The following is a 26,223-nucleotide window of genomic DNA, read 5'->3' as shown; positions in this document are numbered from 1 at the left end:
CCTCAAGGTCACTTCATGGTCCAAGATACCTACTGGAATGCCATATTCCAACCAGAAGAAAGGGAAAAGGAATGGAAGAAGGGCATACCATCAATCTTCCTTTTTAAGGATAAATACCAGAAATTACACACATCATTTCTGCCTATATTATAATGACCTTTACTTAGTCCCATGTACATACCTAGTAGATTATAGAAACCTTGCATATGGCAGGCCCAAGACATGAAAGAAGACTGAGAAATATATTCTTTATAAAACTGTAACCCTGTGCCCAGCTGACGCTCAGGGGTTCTGTTAGCATAAAAGAGGATAATGAATATTGAGGACGACTCACAATCACTGCTTAGCTCTTACTCAGCTGCATTTCAGAGCTCTGGTCTCCTTGGGTATTAAATGGACATGGTAATTCTTATCAAAAGACCTTTCACATTTAAATGGGTAAATAAATGAAAAAACCCAGGCACTTAATTTAGAGCTTAGAAAATGCTAGTTTGTTTCCTCCAGGTAGATTTGGTCAAGTGGGCAGCAGTGGTTGGGTGCCAAGGAGATTCTGCCTGGAGATTCAGCACCCTGAGAGTGGGCTTTACCTGCATCTTCTGTGGTCACTGCCTTCCGCTTCACCATCACAGAGGATTTGCCACATACTCTAGGGCCAACAACCTTTAGGCACAATGGGATTACAAAGAATAAGCCTCCATATTTCAATGATCTTGAGCATAAAATCATATATAAGGAGCTCAGAGCCAAATATGGGGATATCTAGGATTTAGGGAAACTTTTACTTCAGTGTAGCTTCCCTGGTGGTTCAGATGGTAAAGCATCTGCCTGCAATGCAGGGGACCTGGGTTCAATCCCTGGGTTGGGAAGATCCCCTGGAGAAGGAAATGGCAACCCACTCCAACATTCTTGCCTGGAAAATCCCATGGACGGAGGAGCCTGGTAGGCTACAGGGATCGCAAAGAGTCAGACACGACTGAGCAACTTCACTGGTTCACTGGTTTACTTCAGTGTAGATTTTCACCTGACTTTGGGGAACTCTTTACCACACAGAATTTTTCAGTCTGTTTTCCCTAAGACTGAGAGTAACTGATCACAGGGCCAGCTCGTGGTAGTCTGTCAGGGTCTGTCCAGGAAGCTGAAGTTTTCCAGCTTGTAAAGTGACAGATAAAAGGGGCTGGTGCTTCCATGAATTACTCTTGAAATGGTAATGAATGTGTAACATTATTATACCATGACCATGCCCTTGCAAAGTCAAGGGTAAGTTGAATGTTAGCAAATGGAACTATATTTTCAGTGAGCTTACTAAAGGAGAACCTTTGGTGAATTTTCCTGTAAGTTAAAGATGGCCTCCCAAACAAGTTTTTGCATTTTCTTTCATTCAGTTAGCAAATACTTATTAAGCATGTACTGCTTGGTAGGCACTGTGCTAGACCTGGCAAAACACGGTGAATATTGCCTTTACCTACCAGGGTTGCTCAATTATAAACTGACAAATAGTACTCTCAGGCTAACTTATAGTCAAATAATAGTGTTTGTTTCATCAATTCTAAAACTGTTTAAAAATACATAAACATGTATAAAACCTCGAAGCTCTCTAAATTGATAGTATATTGTGTGTCATACTTCACCAGTAATAAATGTATTTTAATGCTGCAACTTAAGCTGGATGATTTCATAGATTTGGTAAGTAGGGCTTTTGTGTTTATTGTGTGCTTTTATGTGCCTTATTTCATTTTATTTTTTTCCTGTGAGAAAGGGTGAGTGGTCCACTTCATAGAAAGGGAATATGGCTATGAGACTGAGGAAAACTTGTGGCAAGTCTAGGACTCAAACATAGGTTGTATTTTTTTTTCTCCCAAAGCTAGTGGTTTTCAACCATATGTGATGTCTCTTTAATCTGCAAATACATATACGTATACACATACACATGTGTGAACACAGTGAAAGTCAAGCTTCTTTTAAAGTATGGAGCTTGCTTTTAATGAAAACAAAGTGTTTTTTTTTTCCTTCTAGTGGTTTAAAACTAGGCCAAACAATAGCCACATATCAATTTTCAGGAACACAACATAAAAAGTCTTTCTAACTCAGATGGTTACAAAACAAGCTTGCTTGTTGTGAAGACACATTAATTAAAACCTTTCAGGTTTCATTGCGGAGAAGGCAATGGCACCCCACTCCAGTATTCTTGCCTGGAAAATCCCATGGATAGAGGAGCCTGGTAGGCTGCAGTCCATGGGGTCGCTGAGGGTCAGACACGACTGAGCAACTTCACTTTCACTTTTCACTTTCATGCATTGGAGAAGGAAATGGCAACCCACTCCAGTGTTCTTGCCTGGAGAATCCCAGGGACGGGGAAGCCTAGTGGGCTGCCGTCTACGGGGTCGCACAGAGTCGGACATGACTGAAGCGACTTAGCAGCAGGTTTCAATAAGGTACCCAATCCATTTTCACTGACCACACTTTGTAAGGCAGGTCAGAGCCAAGGAATGACCTAAATGTCTTCCAGCTTTCACTTTGACCTCTAAAATTACCTCTTCTGACTGGTTGTTGTTGTTCAGCCGCCCAGTCATGTCCGACTCTTTGTGAACCCATGGACCGCAGCATGTCAGACCTCTCTGTCCCTCACCATCTCCCAAAATTTGCCCAAGTTCATGTCCATTGCATCAGTGATGCCATCCAGACATCTCATCCTCTGATGCCCTCTTCCCCTGCCCTCAATCTTTCCCAGCATCAGGGACTTTTCCAATGAGTCAGCTGTGACTAGAACAGGGGCCAAAGCATGATTCTTCTTGATGAATTTTAATCTCAATCAGTAGCTAGCTGTGTGAGTTTTGGCAAGTTATTTACCATTGCCAGGCTTGCCTGAAAATAAGGATAACACCTTTGCAGGGATGTTGGGAAGGTGAGAGTTAAGGTGGGTTAGATAAATGGCAAATGGTAAGTAATCAGTGGAGCTTCCTGGTGGCTCAATGGTAATAAATCTGCCTGCCAGTGCAGGAGACAGAAGAGACAAAGGAAATGCAGGTTAGATTCCTGGGTTGGGAAGACCCCCTGGAGGAGAAGATGGCAACCCACTCAGGATTCTTGCCTAGAAAATCCCTTGGACTGAGGAGCCTGGTGGGCTGCAGTACATAAGAGTCAGTCACAACTGAGTGACTGAGCACAGCATAGCAGCACAAGTAATCAATGGCAGTTATTTTTATTAGGACTAGACTAGAGCTTCAAGGAGGAACAGGCCTTAGGATATTGAGTTATCTTTAAAAATATGCCCTTCCTGGAAAAATTGTCGTATTTTCTAGGAGCTCCAGCATTCCACCAAGCACCAACAACAGACCACCTCATTCCTGAAGAATTTCACGGGGATAACTGAGATTTTCTTCTCAGCATACTTTTTTCCCCAGCATACTTCCTCTTTTCTCTTGAGTATTGCTCTAAGTGTAGCTCCTGACAGCTGCCATTATTTATGGATGCATTCTATGGTAAAACCTTAATTAAATGGGACTTGGCAACTGGAACATTTCAATGGCCATGGTTTTTCCCTCTGGGCTTCATTTGGAGGAGAAAGAAGAAATGACAATCCAAGTGTTGAGAAAAATAGGAACATTTAAGAACTAGAGAGAATCTTGTAATTCAGCACCTTCATTTTACTGCTGAGAGAAGGAGAAGCAACCAAGGCCTCTCTTCTGACTCATAATTTGTTGTTGTTGTTCAGTCCCTAAGTCGTGTCTGATTCTGTGACCCCATGGATGCAGCATGCCAGGTTCCTCTGTCCTCCACTATCTCCCGGAGTTTTCTCAAATTCACGTCCATTGAGTTGGTGATGCTATCGATTCATTACTCAGTCAGATAGTTACAGAGTTGGAAGAGAATTCCCAGTCTGTTGGTTTTTATTCTGGACTGTGGCTTGAAGATGTGACCTTAGCATCCCTCTTAATGTTAATCTTCCAGGTGTGCTGCTACATGACAGGTCTCAAATATGTCTGCCCGCAGGGGTGTCAGTGGTGAAGAGTTGGGCAGGCTGGGGATCATACACGGGGAAGTGGTGGTCAACAGCCACACTCCAACTGGAGCCTGTGTATCTTTTGTAAAGGCATCTAAGCTGAATTTTTTTTTTTAAACGACAGGACAAACAAAATATCTGGGGCTAAATGTGGCCTCCTGGTCCCCAGTTTGAATGCCTTGCAGTGTTTGTATCCGTAGGCCATATTCACTAGGAAGATAATCGAGTCATGTAGCTGAGGCATGCTGCCAAAGAAAGTTTTAGTGCTGTTCGTTGATTTATGTTAGTTGAATACTGAAGAAGTTTATTTCAGAAACCAAATCATAATACATCTTTAACAGAAGGCAGAAGCTCTGCCCTCGATACAGTTTGGTTAGCTAGAATTCTTTGTTGTCTGATTATCCAGGTGAATTCAGATGTTACAGTGTGTAGGACAGTCACAGCTGGGAATTCACCAGTCTCAATACTGGAGGTTTTGTGTTATAAGCCCAAAACAATATTTCAAAAAGATAACATCTTACCATGTGGTAAAAACTGATATTTTCCAACCTACTTCATTTTTATGAAAATAATAGTCATAAATTGCTGTTTATTTTATAGTCCACTAGTAGGCCACAATATGTAGTTTAAAAAATCACTAGGCTAGGTGATAATAATACATTTTTATTTATTCACTAGTTTTAAAATTCAGCAGGTACTTAATATCTAATGAGTATGAAATTCTCTTTGGTGTCATGAGGGTACAGACATGAGCAAAATATGGATGTTTGTGTTTAAGGAGTCCAAAATCTAACAGGATAGACATGCATTAAATTATCTAAAAACTCAAGGCAGAATAATCACTTCACATTATACATAATGCTTTTATATTATCATAAATCATAATGACAATCAATCTCTTAAGTATGCAAGACCTATTTTAACTTAATTTTACAGATAGGAAATTATGTTTTTGAAAAAAGTGACTTATAAAAATACATTGATGATACTGATAATGGTATTTGCTAAGCTCTTACTATATGTTATGTACTAATTTATTTCTCACTACAATTTTATTATGATGACACTATTATTCTGTTTTCACTATTCACTATTCACTATATATGGATGAGAAAAGTGAGGCAGAAAGAGTAAGTAACTTGCGCAAGCTTGTAGAGCTAACAGTCCATGGAACTAGGATTCAGTCCTGGGAAATATGGTGCTAGAATCTCAGTCATAAGCAATGTTGTCTAGTTCCTGGAAACAGATTTTCTAGTTCTTGGTATAGATCATAATCCCAGATAGGTTGTATCACACAAAAGTTGTGTGACATCTGCTGTGTTAAGAGAGCATTTGGGGGATGATGGAGAATAGAGTCTGCTTCTCAAACATTCCTCAGTATGGATCATCTTCATCAAGTTAATAAAACTGACTGAAGTCAGCAACAGAAAAGGTGAAGAGAACTCTCTCCCAAAGGGCATCTAATCCTTTGGCTCTGCCCCGTATGGGGTGTGATATTCTTTTTTTCTTTTTTAAATGTATTTTGTATTGAAGTATAGTTGATTTACAGTGTTATGCCAGTCTCTGCTGTACAGCAAAGTGACTCAATTATTTATATATGAGCATTCTTTTTTATATTCTTTTCCATTATGACTTATCACATGGTATTGAATCTAGTTCCCTGTGGTATACTTTAGGACCTTGTAGTTTATCCGTTCTAAATGTCCCAGTATGCAGTTGCCAGCCCCAGCTCCCAGCCATCCCTCTCCCTCCCCATGCCTGTCTGTTCTCTACTTCTGTGATCTGTCTGGTAGATAGGTGCATTTGTGCCATATTTTAGATTGTACATGCAAGTGATGTCATATAGTATTTGTTTTTCCTTTCCGACTCAGTATAATAATCTTTAAATGCACCTATGTTGCTGCAAATGGCATTGTTTTGTTATTTTCTTATGGCTGAGTAATACTCCATTGTATGTATGTACTACATCTTTATCCAGTCATCTGTTGATGGACATTTAGGTTGTTTCCATGTTTTGGCTATTGCAAATAGTGTGATATTCTTGAGATAAAATAAATTATGAAACAATCATTTTGGAAAAACAGAGTTTGATTGTAAATGTTCACCTTGGATTTTACCAGTACCACCTTTCTTCCTTAAGCCCAAGCCTGCATTCAAAATCACATAGACAAGTTTCCATGAGTATAGTCCTGGAGAAAATAATACTTAGCCTTTACTGAGCTCCTATCATGAGAGGAAGTTAGACAATTAGCACTAAGGATAGAGTTGTGCCCAAGCCATATCACTAAGAGTAATAATAGAGAACATTTGTTAAGAACTTTCTCTATATGTGTTAGGTACTAATTTAATTCTTAATTCAACTGTATAACGATGGTAGTTTTATTATGCTTTATTTTATAGAATACAAAAGTGGTATCTTTATGCAAACTTTATGTGAACTCTGTGAATTTGATCTTTAGGATAGTAAAGAAAATTTTAGTGATGAAATTTGTGTATATTCTAATTTAAGCCCTAAACTAACTTTTAAGCTGTTGTAAATTAATCTAGTTACTGTATTTTCCTGCCTTTTACGTTCTTTATATTCTGAATTTTGTAGGGTTATTTATTAATAACTATTCTGATTGGTTGTAATTATGTTAAATTAAGTGTAAATATAAAAATAAAATGCCCCCTGTATTCCATTCATGTTTTTCTTTAAATTTACAAAGTGATTAAATAGATGTCACAAAATACAAGGCATGTGTTTATAATTTATTCCAGCAGTATATCTGCAACTTTGAAAAGTTGAGTGAAAATAACTGAGTGCTTTTTTTGGAAAATAATAATTCTCACTTTTCAAAATGGTATTTTCTAAATTCTCTTAATCCAGGGTATAAATCCAGAATTTGTCAAGGCATATGACAGATATTAAGTATTTTCCTCTCCCTGTGGGTCAGTAATAAATTAAAAGACGAGGAAGGGTGCAGAAAAAGATGATCTAAAATGTTATTGGAAAAGATTTACTTCCTAAACTTTAGGGAGTACTAGTCAAGTATCTAAAATAATGTCAAACTGACAGATTGGGAAAATTGAAAGTATAAAACTTGTGTTTAAATTTTATTACAGTTTTAACTGTCACCACTCAAATTGTTTGATCCTGTAAATGAGCATTAACTGTGATTTGTGATTTGGGTAAGAACACATGTTCATTAGATAATGCAGTTAGGAAAGCAACTGGCTGATAATCCACCTTTTCCCAGAGGGACTGGAAGGGTCTAGAAGACAGCAAACACTCTTGGCTTTTACTGATTTATCCCCTTCCTACAGGAATTTGCATTTGAGTAATCCTTGAAGAGGAAAATTTGTTTCAATCCAATTAATTTATTTTATGTAGACGTGTAGAGCTAGAGCTCCCAGGAAACTCCTTGGATCCCAAATAATTTAGACTGAAGTCTCTTAGATGCTACAGTTTGACTTTGTGTTGTTAAAGATATCAAAATAATAACAGCAAGAGAAAGTCATGAAAAGTGAGATGGCAAATTTAGGTTTGTGTATGGGGTTAAGCAAGTTTTACACGCATGAACTTTTTTCTTGTTGTTTTGGTGATGAAAGTCCATCAGATGACTTGAAGACACCTCAGTAATCCCAAATCTTAATAGGGAAAAATAATTTTAAGCCAAGATTTTCACCTGGTCTTCACCTAAACCGATGAGAATGAAGGGGATACTTCTGCAATCTTATTCCAGGTGAAAGTGAGCATTTGGTAATTGCATTTTGAGACTTAACAGAGTTAAGCCTTGGTTTCATAAGGCTTGAAATATATAATGTTGAGGCCCTGTTTAAGAATAAGAAAACAAAATCACGGATATAAAATTAGGTGCATTAGTCCTGAAAGGGGCTTCTCCAAAAAATGAGTCCTGACTCTTAGGTTTCATTAGCTTCTTAATTCTCCTCTGATTAATTAGTGACTACCCTTTGTGTTCCGCACTATGAGAGAAAAAAGGGGGAGGAGCTAGAGACTAGGAAGAAAATCCTTGTCTAGCTTTCTTCCCACCCATCCCCTCACGATAGCTGAGTGGTGCAGACTCCTTAGCTCTAGGTCCCAAGGTAAATGATGTCAGAACTGAAACTGCACCTGATTGAACCTTGTCCCCTCTCCGCCTCACCCCGCCAATATTTTCGTTCAACAAAGAGTTACTAAACAGTCACATCTCCTCCCTAGGTGGAATAGGCTGTAACTGCCTCCTAGCGTTAGAATAGCCAGGTCTTTGCTGTCTCCCTTAGGGATTTTACCCATTCCGGGAAATGTGCAAAATACTGCTGTTTCTTTCTATCCTGGCATAACATGCGTTCTTTTTCTGTTCAGTTGAGTTAAGTCAGTCCTCCCGGAGGGCAACTGTTGGGATGGCTTTGACTCGCCGAATCTTCCAGCAAATATAGGTTAAGTTATACAAAATGGGCGTGTCTGGATCTTACCAAGAGAACCTCTCCTCCCCAAAGCTTACCAGGCTGAGACACCCAGCCCCTTTCTTCTTCACCTCACGTGCGCGAAAACACCCTTCTCTCTAGTCGTAGTAGTCCCCTCCCCCTCCCACCCCGCCCCATTTTCCGCCTTCAACAGCCCCCTCCCCGAGAATCTCTCCTCCCTTACTCTCTCTTTCCTTCCCTCCCCGCAGGCCAGCCGCGCTTGGAGTTGCCCTGCCGCGCGGCGCGGGGCGACGCGGCGACACCTATAGGACTGCTTCCGGGCACTCCCCAGACAGAGGGTGGCTGGCCCGGGTCGGGAGCTCGGCAGGGCCGGCGGCTCCACCGCGGCTGCACCAGGGACGCGCGCACCCGCCCGCCCGCCCGCCCGCGTCCCTCCTCCCCTGCGCCCTCGCGCCCGGCGCCCAGAGCCGCGCTCTGCCCAGGGCGGTGGCTTCGCCGGGCCCCGCAAAGCTCCTCTCCGCCGGCCGCTCCCCCTTTCCTTCCTATTTGCGTCATGTGGGACACTTGATTTTTTTTTTCCCCCTTTAAAAAAAAAATTCCTCCTTTAGCCCTTTCCACCTTCCACCCCCACCCCTTCGTCTTCTCAGGTTGATTTCCCCCCCGCCCCCCCCTTCTCTGAGCTTGCTCATGAGCCTTCTCGGAAGCTACCGGAAAAAGACCAGCAACGATGGTTATGAATCCTTGCAGCTGGTGGACAGTAACGGGGACCTAAGTGCGGGGAGCGGCGGGGGCGGCGGCAAACAGAGAGTGAACGCCGGGGCGGCAGCGGCGCGGAGTCCCGCCCGGCAGCCTCAGGACCGCGCCAGCACCATGGACAGCTCAGGTAGCGCCGCGGGAGGGCAGCGCCCCGCTGAACTCTGCAGGGTCCTCCAGTTGCGGCCCGGTTCACTAGCTCTCAACCCAGTCCGGGCTTGGGAGAGGACAGGATGAAGGCGAAGGCACCTAATACCACTAGGGTGTCGCGTCTCTAATTTCTCTAGTCCAGGGAGCTAGGAAACGTTAGATCAGTCCGGAGGCCCGGTGACCGTAGCGAGCGCCTCTTAATCTCTCTAGGCTGCTGGATACACCAGCTGGGGGGCGGGGAGAGAAGGGGAAAGGGGAGCGTAAGGGTGGACAGGATTGGGGAGGGGTGGCGCGAGGAGCGGTTGGGAAGAAGGCGGGGAGTGGCAGCGGCTTTCACTCTCCAGCTGGATGAGGGGGAGAGGTGAAGGGCCGAGTGTGCTGATTGCTTTTGCAGCCTGCCGAAGGTATTTATTCCAATTATTATTCTTGCAGTGCTGATCTTATTTACAATTCTGTAAAGCTCTGCCTCTTCTGCACTCTGCTGTGTGCCAAGGTTAATGCTGTTACCTTTCTTGAGCAAATTTTACCTGGGATCTAGAGCCGTTTTGCACAATGAAAATGTTTTCATCTGTTGTTGGCTTTGATCTTGTTTATCTTTATACTTTTGCAGTGAGTTTATTAATATTTCATGAACCTCTACATGTAAAGAAAATGGAAATGTCTCTAAACTTTGCATCTGGGCTTGCAGCCGTCTTTTAGAAAGCGTTTTAGCAAGTTGGATTTTCTCTTGGAGATGCTCTTTTAGCGATTTCCATAGTAGAACAGTTATTTAATATATCCACATTTGACCTGGAATGTCATTATAGTGGTTTGCTTACCTTTTCAAGGAGCCAAAATAGGACGACTGTGTACGTAAAGATAATGTATAATTGAGGTGCTCTTTGGTTTGTTCTATATTGGTAACTTTAATACTGGACAACTGAGAACTCTGGGAGGAAAGATTTGTGTTGAGTTGTTTGGGAGATAATGAAACCAAGCTGAATTTAATTCCAGCACTTTGCAAAAAAAAAAGCTTCTTTTCTTTTAATTGTGTAATGACTCTTCTTGGGCTACCATTTTCTATTTTCTTCATCCTAATAGCGTGATGAAATATTGTCCACAGGTGTTCAAGTGTCCAGGCTGAGAACTGATTTTATCCATATAAGTTCTTATTGACGTTAAATAAGGTATTGATGGGATGTTGTTTCATGACAGTTTTAAACTAAAGCTAAAATTATCCCTAAGGGACTGATGGTTTCAAGGGCTTTGGTATGATGTTTTACATGATTATTTGATTTATGTTTTTCCAAATCTGTGTTATATCAAGGTACAAACTACCTTTTGACAGGATGTAGTGTCTTTTAAATCTTAAAAAAAGATCCATACTCTAAATGATGCTACTATAATTCTTTTGGAACATAATGTACATATAACAGATAAATGCAATGAAAATGAACATTTCCAAATGTGTTCAGAGGAGCCTCACTTCAAGGAAATGAAATATGAAATTCCAAGTAATTTAATTTTTATAGAGATTTTCATTTTAAAATTGGAATTTGTTTTTGAAAGTATATTACCTTCTAGAATAAATTCTACATGTATTTTCTGAGCCTGGTTGTATATGTGCTAGGCACTGTGCTAAGTAAGCACTGTAGGGAAAAGGAAAGTGAAAGTGAAGTTGCTCAGTCGTGTTTGACTCTTTGCGACCCCGTGGACTGTAGCCTACCAGGCTCCTCTGTCCATGGGATTTTCCAGGCAATAGTACTGGAATGGATCTCCATTTCCTTCTTCAGGGGATCCCACATTGTACGAACCCAGGTCTCCCACATTGTAGACAGATGCTTTTCCGCCTGGGCCACCAGGGAAGCACTGTATGGAATGCAGTAGTAAATGAGACACCTCTGATCTCTAGGGCGCCATCCTACAATAGGGGCAGTAACTTGGACACAGTTACTAAATTCTGCTAAATTCTGGATTTTTGAGGATTTTTTCCCCCTATCATTATGAAATCAGATTTTTTAATAGCTTTAGAGAAAAATAATGAATTGCTTTGATAAATTATTGTAATGAAAAACCATTTTTATTAAGAATACTGTAATTTCTAAAGTGCTATTGCTAGGAGTTGATTGTTCAACTTGATCAAACTAGCACTATATGAAGAGGTTGCTAGATCTACACCCACCCACTTTAGGCTAGGAGAATATTGTGGCTTTGTTTTAGCATTCATTTCAGGAGAGTGCTGTTTGGTGAGGGATTGGTCTCTGAGAATGGGCTTTCCTGTAGTGGGTAGGAAGTTTCATTTACCAGGGAAACTATACCTGTTTATCTAATTATAGTTCTAGCATCTAAGATTTTCGAAGAGTGGCCTTGTGCAGTATAAATATGTCCATTTGTTTAAGGTATTTAATTAAACTTATGGATCACTTCTAAACTAGCAATAGTTTGCCCATTTATTCAACTGATTGTACTGACGTGCTGAATAGGATATGTGGTTCATGGGGCTTTTGCTTTAATGAAAATGTTTAAGAATGAAAAAAAAATATGTCAAGATCCCTTAGAGAATGTAAAGCTTAGTCTTAATAATGCCTTACACTTTTATAGCTATTTATAATAGAATACTTGTACACTTATTTTATTTCCCCAGAATTCTGTTAGATAGGGTAAGCAGCATGTGTCCATGTCTAGAGATTTGGGATCAAACCTCTGCACTATTGTTACTAGATGGAAAATATAGAAATGCTTTAAACTTGTTCTCCATTTACAAAAGGAGAATCCTCATAGAGTTCTGACCATAGAGCTTAAGTCTGAGACTTGAAACAATGTAAGAATAGTTTTGCAGTTTTTCTTCTTTTTACTATCTGTGCCCTTCCAATTTATGAGATGAGGAAATACTCCTACAGATGGCAGGAGACTTGCTCAAGGTAAAATAGCAAGTTAGTGACAGCTAGATTCACGTCTTCTGACTCTAAGGTCTAAGTGTTTCCCCATTGAACCAAGCTGTCTTTCTATGTAGGCATACTATCATTGTTGAAATGGAAGCAACCTTGTCTACTTTGATTTTCCCCTCTGTTCTTAGATGAAAGACCGATAGATGTTCAGAGAAGTGTAATGACTTTCTAAGTTAACAGACTCCAGGTAGATTCCAGAGCAGTCTCCTTGCTGGGTTTGTTCTGCAGAGCTCTCTGTCTGTCCTGGCTCACTTTCTCTTCATTTAAATTATTCTCTAGAAGATTGTCATTCAAAGGTCATCCTCTCATATCCCAAATGGCATTGCAGCTATCCCAACTCATTATCTCAGAAACTCCATATTTCTCTTATGTGTATTTTACCTTCCATGGAAAGTAGAATCCACAAAAATGTTCCAACATTAGGCTTTACTTAAAAAATTCATAATGATAAGTCATAAAACAGACCAATTAAAATCCAGATTTTAATGGGATTTAAAAGTATAAGGATAATGAGAACTGCTACAATGATTTAATGAAGTATAAGGATGATGAAGAATGCTAAAATGTTTTCTTGCTTTATATGAATCTGACTTGAAAATAGAAGTTACTTTCAACAAATACTGTTTTAGGTAGTGTTTAAACCCAGGATTCCGGAGAAGGCAATGGCACCCCACTCCAGCCTGAAAAATCCCATGGACGGAGGAGCCTGGTAGGCTGTAGTCCATGGGGTTGCTAAGAGTCGGACACGACTGAGCTACTTCACTTTCACTTTTCACTTTCATGCATTGGAGAAGGAAATGGCAACCCACTCCAGTGTTCTTGCCTGGAGAACCCCAGGGACGGGGGAGCCTGGTGGGCTGCCATCTATGGGATCACACAGAGTCGGACACGACTGAAGCGACTTAGCAGCAGCAGCAGCAAACCCAGGATTCACAATTTGAATCTGGCTTTAACTTTATGAAATATTTACTTGGATAACTTCATAATTCATTACTGAAATATCATCAACATATAGGTACTGATAGTACTTACTTAGGAATACCTGCCCATTTAAGGGTTTTGAAGGTTGAAGGCACAATTGATTCATCCAACTTATTTAGTTGTGGCTAAAGTTTGAGTGACTCTGGATAACCATTTAACGATGCATCTGTGTCAAATTTCAAATGCTTAGAGACTGCTATGTTTCATAGACTTAGAAGGGGAAGCCATGTAGCCTATGATGTAGGCTTTCTGTGAGGAAGCGTTCACTGCCTCCTGAGAGAGTACCTTTGGACTGTTCTCCTTGGTACAGCGTCCTTTCTCTTATCTGGGCAAAACTCAGCCTATCTGCCTTTTACATTTCAAAATAAATCCAACCTCCTTCCAAAGATTTTTTTTCCATCAGTTTTTATTATAAAAGTTTTCCATGCCCTTGACTAAAAAAGAATAAAAGATTTCATTAAGGAACAAAATGAAAAATGTAGAAATGTACCATCTCCCCCTCTCGGATAGGCCCTTGCTCCGGAGATAATCCCTATTGAAAGTTTATGTAAATAAATATATATTGTGTGTATATATGTATGCATATTGGAGAAGGAGATGGCAACCTACTTCGTTATTCTTATTTGGGAAATCCCATGGACAGGGAAGCCTGGTGGGTACAGTCCAGGGGGTCACAAGAATCAGACATGACTTAGCAACTAAATCACCACCACCATGTGTGCCTATATAAGATTAAAATTATAATAATAATTTGTAATACAAATTAAAAGTTGTAACCATATACTTTATATAAAATTGTTTAATAACTCTTAATGATAAAATAGCTACAATTTAGCGATTATAATCCAGGCATTGTGCTAAGCATTGTGCATATGCCATCTTGTTTAACGCTCATATGAATTCTTTAAGGTGGTTGATGGTTATTTTCCTCTTATAGTTGGTTAAACTGAGGCACAGAGAGCTCAAGCAAGTTACCTGAGGTTACACAAGCTCTCCTCATAGTATATTGTGTAAAATTCCATAGAGGAATGCCTATAAGACTGGAAATGAAGAATTTATTAGTAAATGTTTCTATCTGCTTCTTTTCCTGAGGTAAGAAGGAATAAAAGTATCTGAGAGAGCTGAAATGAGTGTATTTTTTTTCACGTTGAACCTCGTGAAACAAGACAAATGTCTCCTTTTGTATTAAATATAAGGAATTTTTAAATGCTGGAAACAAAGGAGATAGAACAAAAGGAGTATTGGAGAAGGGTTATTAAATCCTGATATAACACTGAAAAAGAGTGTAATTGGTGGAGCTTCATAAATTTATGGAACAATATCTTGTCAATTGAAGCCCCAATACTTTGGCCACCTGATGCAAAGAGCCAACTCATTGGAAAAGACTCTGATGCTGGGAAAGATTGAGGGCAGGAGGAGAAGGGAGCAACAGAGGACGAGATGGTTGGATGGCATCACCAACTTGATGGACATGAGTTTGAGCAAATACGGGAGATGGTGAAGGACAGGGAAGCCTGGCATGCTGCAGTCCATGGGGTCAAAAAGAGTTGGCCACGACTGAGTGACTGAACAGCAAAATCTTGTCAATGGATATGAGTCTTTACTGCTCTGGGAATTAGGTCCAGAGTGTTCTCAACTGGACATCAGAAGCCCATTGTAGTACGTCAGAAAGCCATCCCAGTAGAGCTTTGTTTCCTTTCTCTACTGGTAGGTCCCCTGCCTCCCACCTCCATCTCTGTTTCTGCATATACTGTTCACTCAGCTTTGGCTAGCTTATCCCAAAGCCATCTAGATATCTACTTTTCCATTTTATCTTCTACTCATTCTTCAAGACATGGCTTCCATATTTTAAAACCCTATAGGCTGTATGGTTCCAAATTGGGAAAGAAGTACATCAAGGCAGTTGATGTACTGCCTAAGGGTGTATATTGTCACCCTGCTTATTTAACTTATATGCAAAGTACATCATATGAAATGCTGGGCTGGATAAAGCATAAGCTGGAATCAAGATTGCTGGGAGAAATATCAATAATCTCAGATATGCAGATGACATCACCCTTATGGCAGAAAGTGAAGAGAAACAAAAGAGCCTCTTGAAGAAGGTAAAAGAGGAGAGTGAAAAAGCTGGCTTAACTCAAGATTCAAAAAATGAAGATCATGGCTTCCAGTTCCATCACTTCATGACAAATAGGTGGGGAAACAATGGAAACAGCCACAGACTTTATTTTCTTGGGCTCCAAAATCACTGCAGATGGTGACTACAGCCATGAAATTAAAAGACCCTTACTCCTTGGTAGAAAACAAACCTAGATAGCATATTAAAAAACAGAGACATTACTTTGCCAACAATGGTTCATCTAGTCAAAGCTGTGGTTTTTCCAGTAGTCATATATGGATGTGAGAGTTGGACCATAAAGAAAGCTGAGCACTGAAGAACTGATGCCTTTGAACTGTGGTGTTGGAAAAGACTCTTGAGAGTCCGTTGGACTACAAGGAGATCAAAGCAGTCAATCCTAGAGGAGATCAGTCCTGAATATTCATTGGAAGGACTGATGCTGAAGCTGAAGTTCCAATGCTTTGGCCACCTGTTGCAAAAAACTGACTCATTAGAAAAGATGCTGATGCTGGGAAAGATTAAAGGCAGAGAAGAAGGGGATGACAGAGAATGCAGTGGTTGGATGGCATCACTGAGTCGATGGACATGAGTTTGAGCAAACTTTGGGAGTTGGTGATGGACAGGGAAGACTGGCATGCTGCAGTCCATGGGGTCGCAATGAGTCAGATACGACTGATCGAGTAAACTGAACTGATAGGCTACATGAGTTGAAGCAATCTCCATGCTCCTTCAGTGGCTCGCACATCCCTGTCATAGCTCTCATCACATTGAATTGTGATATGTTGCCTAGTCTGTCTGTCCCTCTAGACACTAAGTAAAGTTCAGAACAAGCCTGTGTCTTATTCACCTTTGTACTCTTGTCACTGCTTGGCATTTATTAGGAGCTTGATAGATATTCTTTGAATGACTGAAAGCATGAACGGATTTGAATTTTTAAAAAGGGCATTTATAATGAAATATGCCCATCTAAACCTAAAAATAAGCAAACAGCTAGATTTTCACAGAAATGAGGCCAGACTTGAAAAAAATTAAACTGTTGGCAAAAAGCTAGACTAATTCAATAATGAGCATTTTTCATATGCAAGGAAATCAGACCAGGGAGAAAGATGATTAAATACATTTCTCAGACTCCCAAGAATTTTCTAATGTGGAGATTAATAGCTTTACAAAAGACTGCTTTCTTGACCAAAAAATATAATGTATTGTATGATTCCTCAAGGTATCTTTTTCAGCAGAAAAACAGAAACATTAAACATATATAATTAAAAAAAATAGACTAACACTAGACAACTGTTTTCTGTAGACCTGCATGTTTCTTCATCAGTATCCCAAGGTTTGAATATTTGCCATTTTCAGGTTTAGTGTTAAATACGTTTTTGGTATCACCTTTGACCATGTGTGTTAATAGTAATAGACAAACTTTATGGTGACTTACTGCTTTTTATAACCTGTATTCATCATCTTGAACTCCTTTTGGAAAGAATCTATACTTTTGAGGTAACTTAAAGAATCCTGTAGTTCAGATTGTGCATTTTCTTGTTGGCAAAACTTGTAACTCAGGAAAAAACTAAATTACAGTTAGTGTATATTAAATAATTTCTCTTAAAATCTACTTGGAAGCTTTCGACAGAGCAGCTCAGTGTATGAGAATTAGTCCCTCACAGTCAAAGGAATTAGGAAATGTCATGACATGTTAAGAGATCTGGCAGTCTCTATTACCTTTAATTACTTTACCTGACATGTCACAGGCTATAGTGTAGATCCAGATATCTTCTTATTTCATTAATGCATCAAAGCATAATATTTTAGGTGCTGGGGATAAATATTAAAGTTCAACTGTATGAGCTGTTAACAATGCAGATAACCCCACCATGGAAGCAATCAGATGACCCAGTATCTTCTGTGTAGTGTTGGGTTGGTATTTGTGGAAAATGACTGTTGGCATGTTACAACTAGAGTACTCTACCTGGTGGCTTGCAGGTTTGTTTGGCATATGTTGTTAGTCTTTTCATGATTTTACAAATATTATGCTGTGAAAGATGTGCACGTTGGAACCAGGCGTATAGGTGGTATAATAAGAGATGGAGAAAGTGTGAAGGGGGTGCAGAAGAAGGAGCCATAATTTGAGCCAGGAGGACTAAGGCCACAGTGGAAAGTGATGTCTGAGCCTGAAGTCAGCAGGTGGAGAAGGAAAGGAAAATTGGTTGGAGCTGAGGCCCAAGACACAGTGGTACCATCGTGCACGGTGTGTTGAGAGACCTGCATTTAGACCTGGAAGCTGAAGCCCAAGTGGGTGGAAGATGCTCTAGTGGATGGTGCTGGAAGAGAGTTCCAACTGAGCCTGCTGACGAGGTTGGACTTTACTTTGTAGGCTGTAAGAGGGTGCTGAAGATTTGGGAATCTGGCTGAGGCAAGCCTGACTTATCCAACAGGCATTGTGCCTGGAGACTACAATAATTTGAAGGCCCATAAAAATATCTTGATTTCAATTTCTTTTAAAAACCTAGCATAAAATAAATGAGTATGTAAGTAAGCAGTTCATCTTGGTATCAGTGCGGTTAAAAAATACATAAACTTTTTTAAAAATGGAGGAGTGGGTGCAGGAAGGCAAAGGGCCCACAGAGTCTCCTGCAGCTCCAGAGAGGAGTGTAATGTGTGGAAGCTGGGAGAATTTGCATCTGTGTACATGGTTCCTACCTGTGTCCTGGCTGCATCAGATGTTCCTGGAGTGCTGGTTGAAAGCACTGGTTCCTAGGCTCCAGGAATTCCTGATTTAGTAAGGAATTACTAAAGGGAGGGAGGGGGTGCACTGAGAGCAAGCATACACCTGGAGGACTGGGAGAACAGTTACGGGGCAGTTTAGTTGATGACCTGAGAAATAACTAAGGCCCAAGTCAGGGCAGTGCCAATGAAACTGGAAGGAAGAGGCCGCTCCCAAAAGTATTACACAGAAAAATGGACAGGGACTTTCCTGATGGTCCCTGTGGTTAAGAATTTGCCTTGCAATGCAAGGGACTCAGGTTTGATCCCTGGTTGGGGATTTAAATCCCACATGCCATGGAGTAGCTAAGCCCGAGTGCCACAACTAGGTAAGTGCATGTGCTGGAATGAAAGATCCCACCTGCTGTAACTAAGACCTGATGCAGCCAAGTTTAAAAAAAAAAGAAAAAGAATGGACTCTGATGAGATGTGGGGTTGGAGGCACAGATGGCAGGAGGGGAGGAGGTAGTACTTCTGGTCTTGGGCAAAAGTGGCAAATACGACCAACTGGTTTTCTCTGCTGTAGATGCCCCGTGGGTACGCTTGTGGAAGGGCTGAATCTACTGTCAGCTTGGCACAAGCTTTCACCAGGCTCTCAGCATTTCGGTAGGCTGCCCATTGGGCTCTGCAGATCTCCAGGGGAGTACTATGGAGGGGAGAGGACAGGAGGCAGGAGCAGAACCCATGTTTACCTGGGGGAGGAGTAAGGTACTCACTGGAAATGCTAGAACTGTAGCTCTATGCCACTGGGCGGAGTCCAGGACCCAGGCTGGAGGCCAGGATGGTGTAGGGTAGCCAGCCTGCCCTTATGCCCCTTCTCACCTGCAGAGCCCTCGACTCTGGTTCATTGCTGTGTGATGGAGGCCCAGGAAGAAAGTTCAGATACCAGAGAAGCTTGGAAGATGTTACCACAGCAGGAACTCTTGGTCTCTATGGAAACAGACAAGGACCTGAAAAAAACCTGACCCTGGTAGTTCTCCAGGCCTGCCGTGTACCAGCACTGGGCCACTTGAGCATTGCAGCACGAGTTCTCGCAGCACAGAAACCCCCGTTTCTCCTCCTCTCTCCTCCTCTGCAGTCCTCCTTCCCTCTTTTTGCTTCTTCCTTTGTCTTTCTCCTTTCCTTCCATCTTCAACTTCTTCAGCTCCCTCTTTCCTTCTTTGCCTCTGCTATACTTCTGTTCCATTCTCTCTCCTTTCCCCTTTTCTGTCTGGATCTCCTCCCTTCTTCCCAGTCAGTGAGTCAGCATGGTCGGGAAACTTGGAGCCCCATGCCATAGGAAGTGTGTGGATGACTGTAGTTTTGTGTGTGTGTGTGTGTGTGTGTGTGTGTGTGTGTGTGTGTGTATGTGTGTGACTTAGATCCAGCCTGCTGCATGTTGTCCAATAGGTGTGAACAGTGGTGTCACTTTCCAGTTTGGGTAAATGCATCTGACCTACCTAAAATTTCACTTACTGTTTCAATTAGCAACGTATTCCATGCTGTGACTTGGTGATGAGAGGTTTCAGAAGCCTCCATCCCAAAGGTAACTTTATTTCATTCAGATGAAGGAAAGAATTTTACTTAGTAATTCGCAGGGAGGGAGTACAAGATCATACCTTGCCGTTTCCCCCTGCCCCTCTCTCCTACTTCGGCCCTTCCCTTCCCCTGATGCTGAAGCCTAGATAAATTGCTCTGTTTTCATTATTTCCAAATTCAGTTTGTCAGTGCTGTTGAGCAGTGGGGGTATTAGGGAGTCATGACACAGAAACCCCAGATTTATGCTCTGGCTCTGCCATTACAAGCTGTGACCTTGGGCAGGTAATCCAAGTGAGAAAAGTCATACTGACCCTGGCTGTTTCACAGGCACAGTGGCATGTAGATGAAAGCACCATGTCGTGAATAACCCTTCATTTATTCACTTCACCAGTGTCTCCAGACTGCCTGCTATGTGCTGGCACTATTCTAGGCATAGGATGAGACAGCTAAGACCTCAACACTTATAAACTTATATTATATTGCAGAAGACATACCACCATCCAGTAAGCAAAGAGAAAGGATTATATGGTGTGTCAAATGCCATGGAAGGACCAGAGTGGGAAGAGAGAACTTCGGGTGGTGGAGGCCTGTCTTACAGAGCATGACCAGGAATGCCTTTCTGAGGAGATGACATTTGAGCTGACACCTGAAGAAACAGATGCAAGCAGGAAAAAAATAAGAAGAACTGGGACTTCCCTGGCAGTCTAGTGGTTAAGACCCTCTGTTTCCAATGTAGGGAATGCAGATTCAGTCCGTGGGTGGGGAACTGAGATCCCACATACTGCGTGACATGGCCAAAAAAAAAAAAAAATGGAGAGCTGGATAAAGAGATTTTAGTACAGCATACAGCAAATGCAAAAGATGTGGAAGGGGGAGAAAGCTCTGCAGAGAGGAGTAGTGGTGTGACTGGTACTTAGGGAGCCAGGAGGGAGTGACAGCGAATGAAATCTGAGTTGTGTTTCTGAGAAACTGTTTGTCTGCTTGTGTTGAGAAAGAATTTGAGGTGGCTTCATAAGTATTCCAGACTGTAAGCCCAGCCTATTCACCATAGGTGAGGTCAGTAACTATCTGTTCAACATTAATAGCCAGCCTTTTTTTCTTTTCCAGGTTCAAGTGACATGTTCACAGCATCCTAGTGTTGACTACATGTTTTTTAAAAATACCCTCTCATATTTATTTTTATAATGTTTATAATTATCCACTGGAGTAGGCGGCATTTATAAAATGTTTTAGAGATGATGCTATGTTCAGTGAGCTGATACACAGCCAAGCCAGCAGCAGGGTCCAGGTCTTCTGACATATCGGAGTGTGACCGAGATTGCAAAGGGGGAGGGCTGTGAGGGCCAAGATGTATCAGCTACTTTACATCCTAGACAGGCTGGAGACAAGCTGGAGGGAGAGAAGAGGAAAAATTGGATTTTAGCTGTTAGGGAAATTGGCTTAGGTTGCCTCAAAAAAGTATATAGCAGGATTTCATTTTAATTTTTGGTCTTAAAATCCAGCCATTAAATCCCCTCCCATGGTAGGAGGCTGGCTTTGTCTCTCAGTGTGCCAGGAGAGAACTGTCTCCATTATGCCTCTCACTGGCACACAGAGCCTGGCAGGCTTTCACACTGTCTTGTTTTGTGAGCATTTGCAGTCGTAACAGAAGACAGTTCTATTTCATATGTTGCTTTGTTTTCAAGCCTTTGCATGAGAGCTGTGCTTCTTGTCTCTTAAAAACCAAAACCAAACCAAAATAAAAGCCCCTGTTCTTGTGTATAGCAGTAATACATGTTTGTGAAAAGAAAATTTAAAGCAATTCAGAGAGTGGTAGAAAAATGAAATCAAAAGTCCATTTTCTTTCAGCTTGTATAGTCTTACTTTCCAGGTATAATGAATATTTAATAATTTCCTGCATATACTTATAGAAGATTCACGCATATGCAAGTTTATATACAACCACATAGACACATGCAGATTCCTACATACCCACACACACGTATACACATATTCATATACAATGTACACCTGTATATTCTGGAATCCTTCTATTCCTGCTCTTAGGAAACTTGATTTTTATTTAATACTATGTCTTGGATAACTTTATACGTTGGTACTTAGAGATGTAACTCATTTTCTGTAATGACTGCTTTGAATTCCACTGTGCAAGGTCCTCAAGTGATAGGTAGTAAATATCTTTGAATATATATTTTTGTGTACGTGTGGTATACTTATGGGGTAAATTCTTAGAAATGGCAATTTCTAAGAAAGAGCATATTAATTTCACATTATGGTAGATCTTGCCAGAGTGCTTTCTAAGAACCTTGTACCAACTTAGATTTCTACTAACAATGTGTGAGATTACTTTTTTCCCCACATCCTTGTCAAGTCTAAGTATTATCAAACATTTTAATTTTTGGCAATCTCATAAATGAGAAATAGTGATAGTTGTTTGTTTAAAACTAGCATTGCATCTTGATACTTCCATAAGTTATTTTTGGTTTTTGAAATGGGATGTGATTACTTTTTTATTTCATAGGTAATACATTCTGTGCTGCGCTGTGCTTAGTCGTTCAGCCATATCTCATTCTTTTCTGACCCCATGGACTGTAGCTTGCCGGACCCCTCTGTCCATGGGAGTCTCCAGGCCAGAATATTGGAGTGGGTTGCCATGCCCTGCTCCAAGGGATCTTCCCAATCCAGGGGTCAAACCCAGGTCTCCCCTTTGCAGGAGGATTCTTTACTGTCTGAGCCACCAGGGAAGCCCAAGAATACTGGAGTGGGTAGCCTATCCTTTCTCCAGGGGATCCTCCTGACCCAGGAATTGAACCAGGGTCTCCTTCATTGTGGGTGGATTCTTTACCAGCTGAGCTACCAGGGAAGCCCAGATAATACATATTTAGGGCAAAACAGTTTAGAAATGCAGAAAAGTGCATGCATACAAACAGACATACACAGAGAATAGCTGGTAAAGTTATTTTCCGTGGATGGCCATTGTTAGCATTTTTGAATTTGCCCTTTTGTCTCTTATGTGAAAATATGAATGACAAGTTACCTTCTTGGCTCTCCATCAACTGTGGCTTCTAGTTTTCCCGTAGATACTGCAGTGCATCGTGGAGAGAGCCCTGGTGTTGGAGCTAGTGGTTGTTCTAGAGTCAAGTTTTGAAATCACTGACTATCTTTGGGACTTCGGACAGTGCTTTTCTCATCCAATTGTTAGGAGAGCGAAATGGTATATGGTATATAAAAGTGCCTAGTGCCTTCCCAGCCTGATAGTAGGTTCTTGCTAAGTGTTGGCTACGTTAAGAGGTTTAAGCTAAGTGAGTCCGTGTTGGGCATGTTTTATTATCTTGAGTTTTTTCATTTTACAATGTTCTGAGCATTTTTTTTTAAGGACAATGTGTGGTTAGCATGTAGTACTTATAAGTATGTGGGGTTATCAGCAGAACTCTTGGACGAGGCTATCAGCAGGTTTGAGACATTATCCGGTGCTCAGGACAGCCTAGTCTAAGGAGAATTTTCAGGGTGAAGGATGAAACCCAGGAACTTTCCAAGGATGAAAGGGATCTACTATTTAGGTTCTAATCATGATTAGTCAATGCTTATTTTTGTTTATTTTTTTTTCTGTGTTGCTATCGAAGCTAGTTCATGTAAAGCTGGTTCCCAGTGACTCTGTGTCCCACTGCCTCTGCCCCTGACACTTGGCAATGTTTGGAGACATTTTTGGTGTCACAGTGTTGGGGGAGGGGTTGTTCCTGGCATCAAGTGGATAGAGGCCAGGATACTGCTAAACATCTTACAATGCACCAGACAGCTCTACACAGTGAAGAATTATCTGACCTAAAATATCAATAGTTTGAAGGCTGAGAAGCTCTGATATTAATGGGATGAATATATTTGTTTATGAGTTAAAGTTAGCGAATGTGGTGAGGTGTGCATTCATGGATTCATCAAACTGGTCAGTGCTAGGCTACAGATGAAGCTGTACCTGAAAGGAATTTCTTCCTGGATGCAAAAAGGTTCTTTGCTTTTCAGGAAGATGTTGTGGGAAAGGCCTAAGTTATAAAATGGTTCTCTTCGGCTACGGTTATTACCTGGAAGGCGTCCCTGTTGCCTCAGATGGTAAAGAATCCGTCAGCAATGTAGGAGACTCGGGTTCAATCCCTGGGTTGGGAAGATCTCCTGGAGAAGAGAATGGCAATCCGCTCGAGTATTCTTGTCTGGAGAATCCAATGGACAGAGGAGCCTGGTGGGCTATGGTCCATGAGGTCACAAAGAGAGACATGACTGAGCTACTTAACACACACATACACATTACCTAGAGGCAGCCGAAGTCCTAGAAAGCTCAAGTTTGTGTCTCAGTTTCCATGGAATCCACGAGAAACTTCCTTTGTTCATTCAAGCATTTATTCATTCATCAAACACTATTAAATAACTACCAGCCAAGTAACTGGTGTGAAATCAAAGAGAGAAAGGAACAGAAGTCACAGTGTCTACCCTGGGGGAGCATAGAAGACAGTATTGTGGTTCAGAACTTGGGTCTGGATCTGGATTGTGTTCTGGGCTCAAATCCTGCCTCTGCCACTTGTGATTTATGTGACTCTGGTCATCATTTTTGGATGGAGTTAGTAATATCTACCTCACAGGAATATTGTGATGATCAAAATGTTGACAAACATAGGATGTTTAGAACAGTGTCTCACTCAATAACATTTTATTTTTCTTTCACTATCATTGGAATTTTGGAGCCCTATGGGTTATCTTCGGAGGAGGCAATGGCACCCCACTCCAGTACTCTTGCCTGGAAAATCCCATGGATGGAGGAGCCTGGTGGGCTGCAGTCCATGGGGTTGCTAAGAGTCGGACATGACTGAGCGACTTCACTTTCACTCTTCACTTTCATGCATTGGAGAAGGAAATGGCAACCCACTCCAGTGTTCTTGCCTGGAGAATCCCAGGGATGGGGGAGCCTGGTTGGCTGTTGTCTATGGGGTCACACAGAGTCAGACACGACTGAAGCGACTTAGCAGCAGCAGCAGCAACAGCAGCAGCATGGGTTATCTTGTTTAGGCTTTTCAAATTAGCACTATGTTCCTTTTTCAATAAAGCCTTACCCAGAATCCTACTATATGAAATACATGAGAACAGAGCAACTCTGGTTCAAGTAAGGATGGGGGGCTGGCACACTGCTTCCTTGGGACCACTTGCCTCTCCTGCCCAGAAGTGGTTTCTTGTGCATAACTGAAGAACCTGGGGCTGAGTAGAATTCAGTTGACAACCACTAAGCTCATCTAGTCCACTCCTTTTAAGAGTGAGGACATTGAGACCTGGAGAGAGGAAGTGACTTAAAGGGCGGATAAGGTAAGTACAGGCATCACTGTGATGAGCATGTGCCAAGCACTGTTGTGCTCTAGGAGGGGCTTTTTGAGAAGGCAGAGACAGACTTCTCTGTGGTTAGGTTGTACTTAGGTCTGGTCTTGAAGGATGGGTAGACTTTGAACGTTTCAGATCAAGTTGGAAAGAACATTTTCAGAGGAAGAAGTAGGTGATAAAGGGAAGGAGGAAAAATCATTATTAGAGTCTTTAGTGAAGGCTCCATGTCTTGCTGAATTATCTTTGGTTGCAAGTAATTAAAACCAAAGGGAAGGAAGTTGTTATAAAGTCCCAGGGTCAGAGTGGAGCCCTGCTTCATTGGTGCCTGGAACTCCAGAGCTGAGAGATTCCTGGCAGCCACTCTGTCTAGTGCCTCATGGTTCTTGTTTTGCTTCCTTTTGTGCCTTTGCTTTTCCTTTGTTCTCTCTGTAGATCAGATTTCTTGTCTTCTCTGTGTGTGTGGCTTCCCCAGAGTTCCCAATGTACCTGTTGCTGATTCAAGCATTCAGTCTTTGCTGATCGTCTGTCTCTGAACCCCAAATCCTAAGTTTCAGAAGGAGAGGATCCTGTTGGCTTAATAGGTGTTACCTGTGTACCTCTCATCCAGTAGCTATAACTAAAGTAGGAGATGTGATGAACCTGTTTTATGTCAACACGTTTGGCAAAGCCCTACTCAAACTTGAAAAAGAAACAGCTTGACCCACAAGTTTCTCCTTTACATCACTGTGGACAGACGTCTGCGTATCTATAACAAAGTATGAGGTAAAGAATATGGGCACAAAGCAAGTTAAGGGGGGTTAATGAAGGCTTTTCTGAGGAGGGACCATAGTGCCGGCTCTGAAGTGTTGGCGAGAAGGAGCTGAGGAAGACATTCTGCATAGGAGCTGACTGGAAAGGTAGAAGAATATGGAGTATTTGAGGAATAGTGAGCGTTGAGTAACTATATATGCATCAGTAAGTTCAGTCATTCATTTACATGGCAAATATTTATTGAGGACTTGCTAGAAGGAGTTTATGTTAATGGATGAAGAAACAAAATTAAAATACTTAAATTGCTTCCCCAGTGTCATAGAGAATGAGAATATGAACCATATCTAGAATATTTTAATCTTAAAAATTTTTTCCTCTATAGTTTTCTTCATTTATGATTTTTCTACTTATTCCTACAAGGTCAAAAATGACTTGGAGCAAGGTTGGCTGCTCATGCTTTTTTAAAAAAAGGATAGCTGTTGAAATTGTGCATTGTCCTTTTCTTT

The 26,223-nt window shown here is 41.3% G+C and overlaps 1 protein-coding gene across 4 annotated transcripts in view; it reads left to right on the top strand.

The window, feature by feature from the left end:
• The window catches only part of DNAJC6 (DnaJ heat shock protein family (Hsp40) member C6), a 178,040-nt gene that overhangs the window by 53,600 nt on the left and 98,217 nt on the right, over positions 1-26,223 (top strand). The window contains exon 1 of one of the 4 annotated variants that reach the window (XM_027537008.1): positions 8,657-9,290. The exons of 2 other annotated variants lie outside the window; for them this stretch is intronic. In XM_027537008.1, the coding sequence (XP_027392809.1) occupies positions 9,095-9,290 (196 nt within the window). In that variant the 5' untranslated portion in view covers positions 8,657-9,094. Of the gene's footprint in view, positions 1-8,656; positions 9,291-9,691; positions 9,715-26,223 lie in introns of those variants that run through there. One more of the 4 variants, XM_027537011.1, reaches the window with a different exon arrangement.

The sequence above is a fragment of the Bos indicus x Bos taurus genome, chromosome 3 (genome assembly GCF_003369695.1).
Source record: "Bos indicus x Bos taurus breed Angus x Brahman F1 hybrid chromosome 3, Bos_hybrid_MaternalHap_v2.0, whole genome shotgun sequence".
Lineage (NCBI taxonomy): Eukaryota > Metazoa > Chordata > Mammalia > Artiodactyla > Bovidae > Bos > Bos indicus x Bos taurus.
The sequence above is the reverse complement of the archived record's forward strand: the minus strand, read 5'-3'. Positions and strand labels throughout refer to the sequence as shown.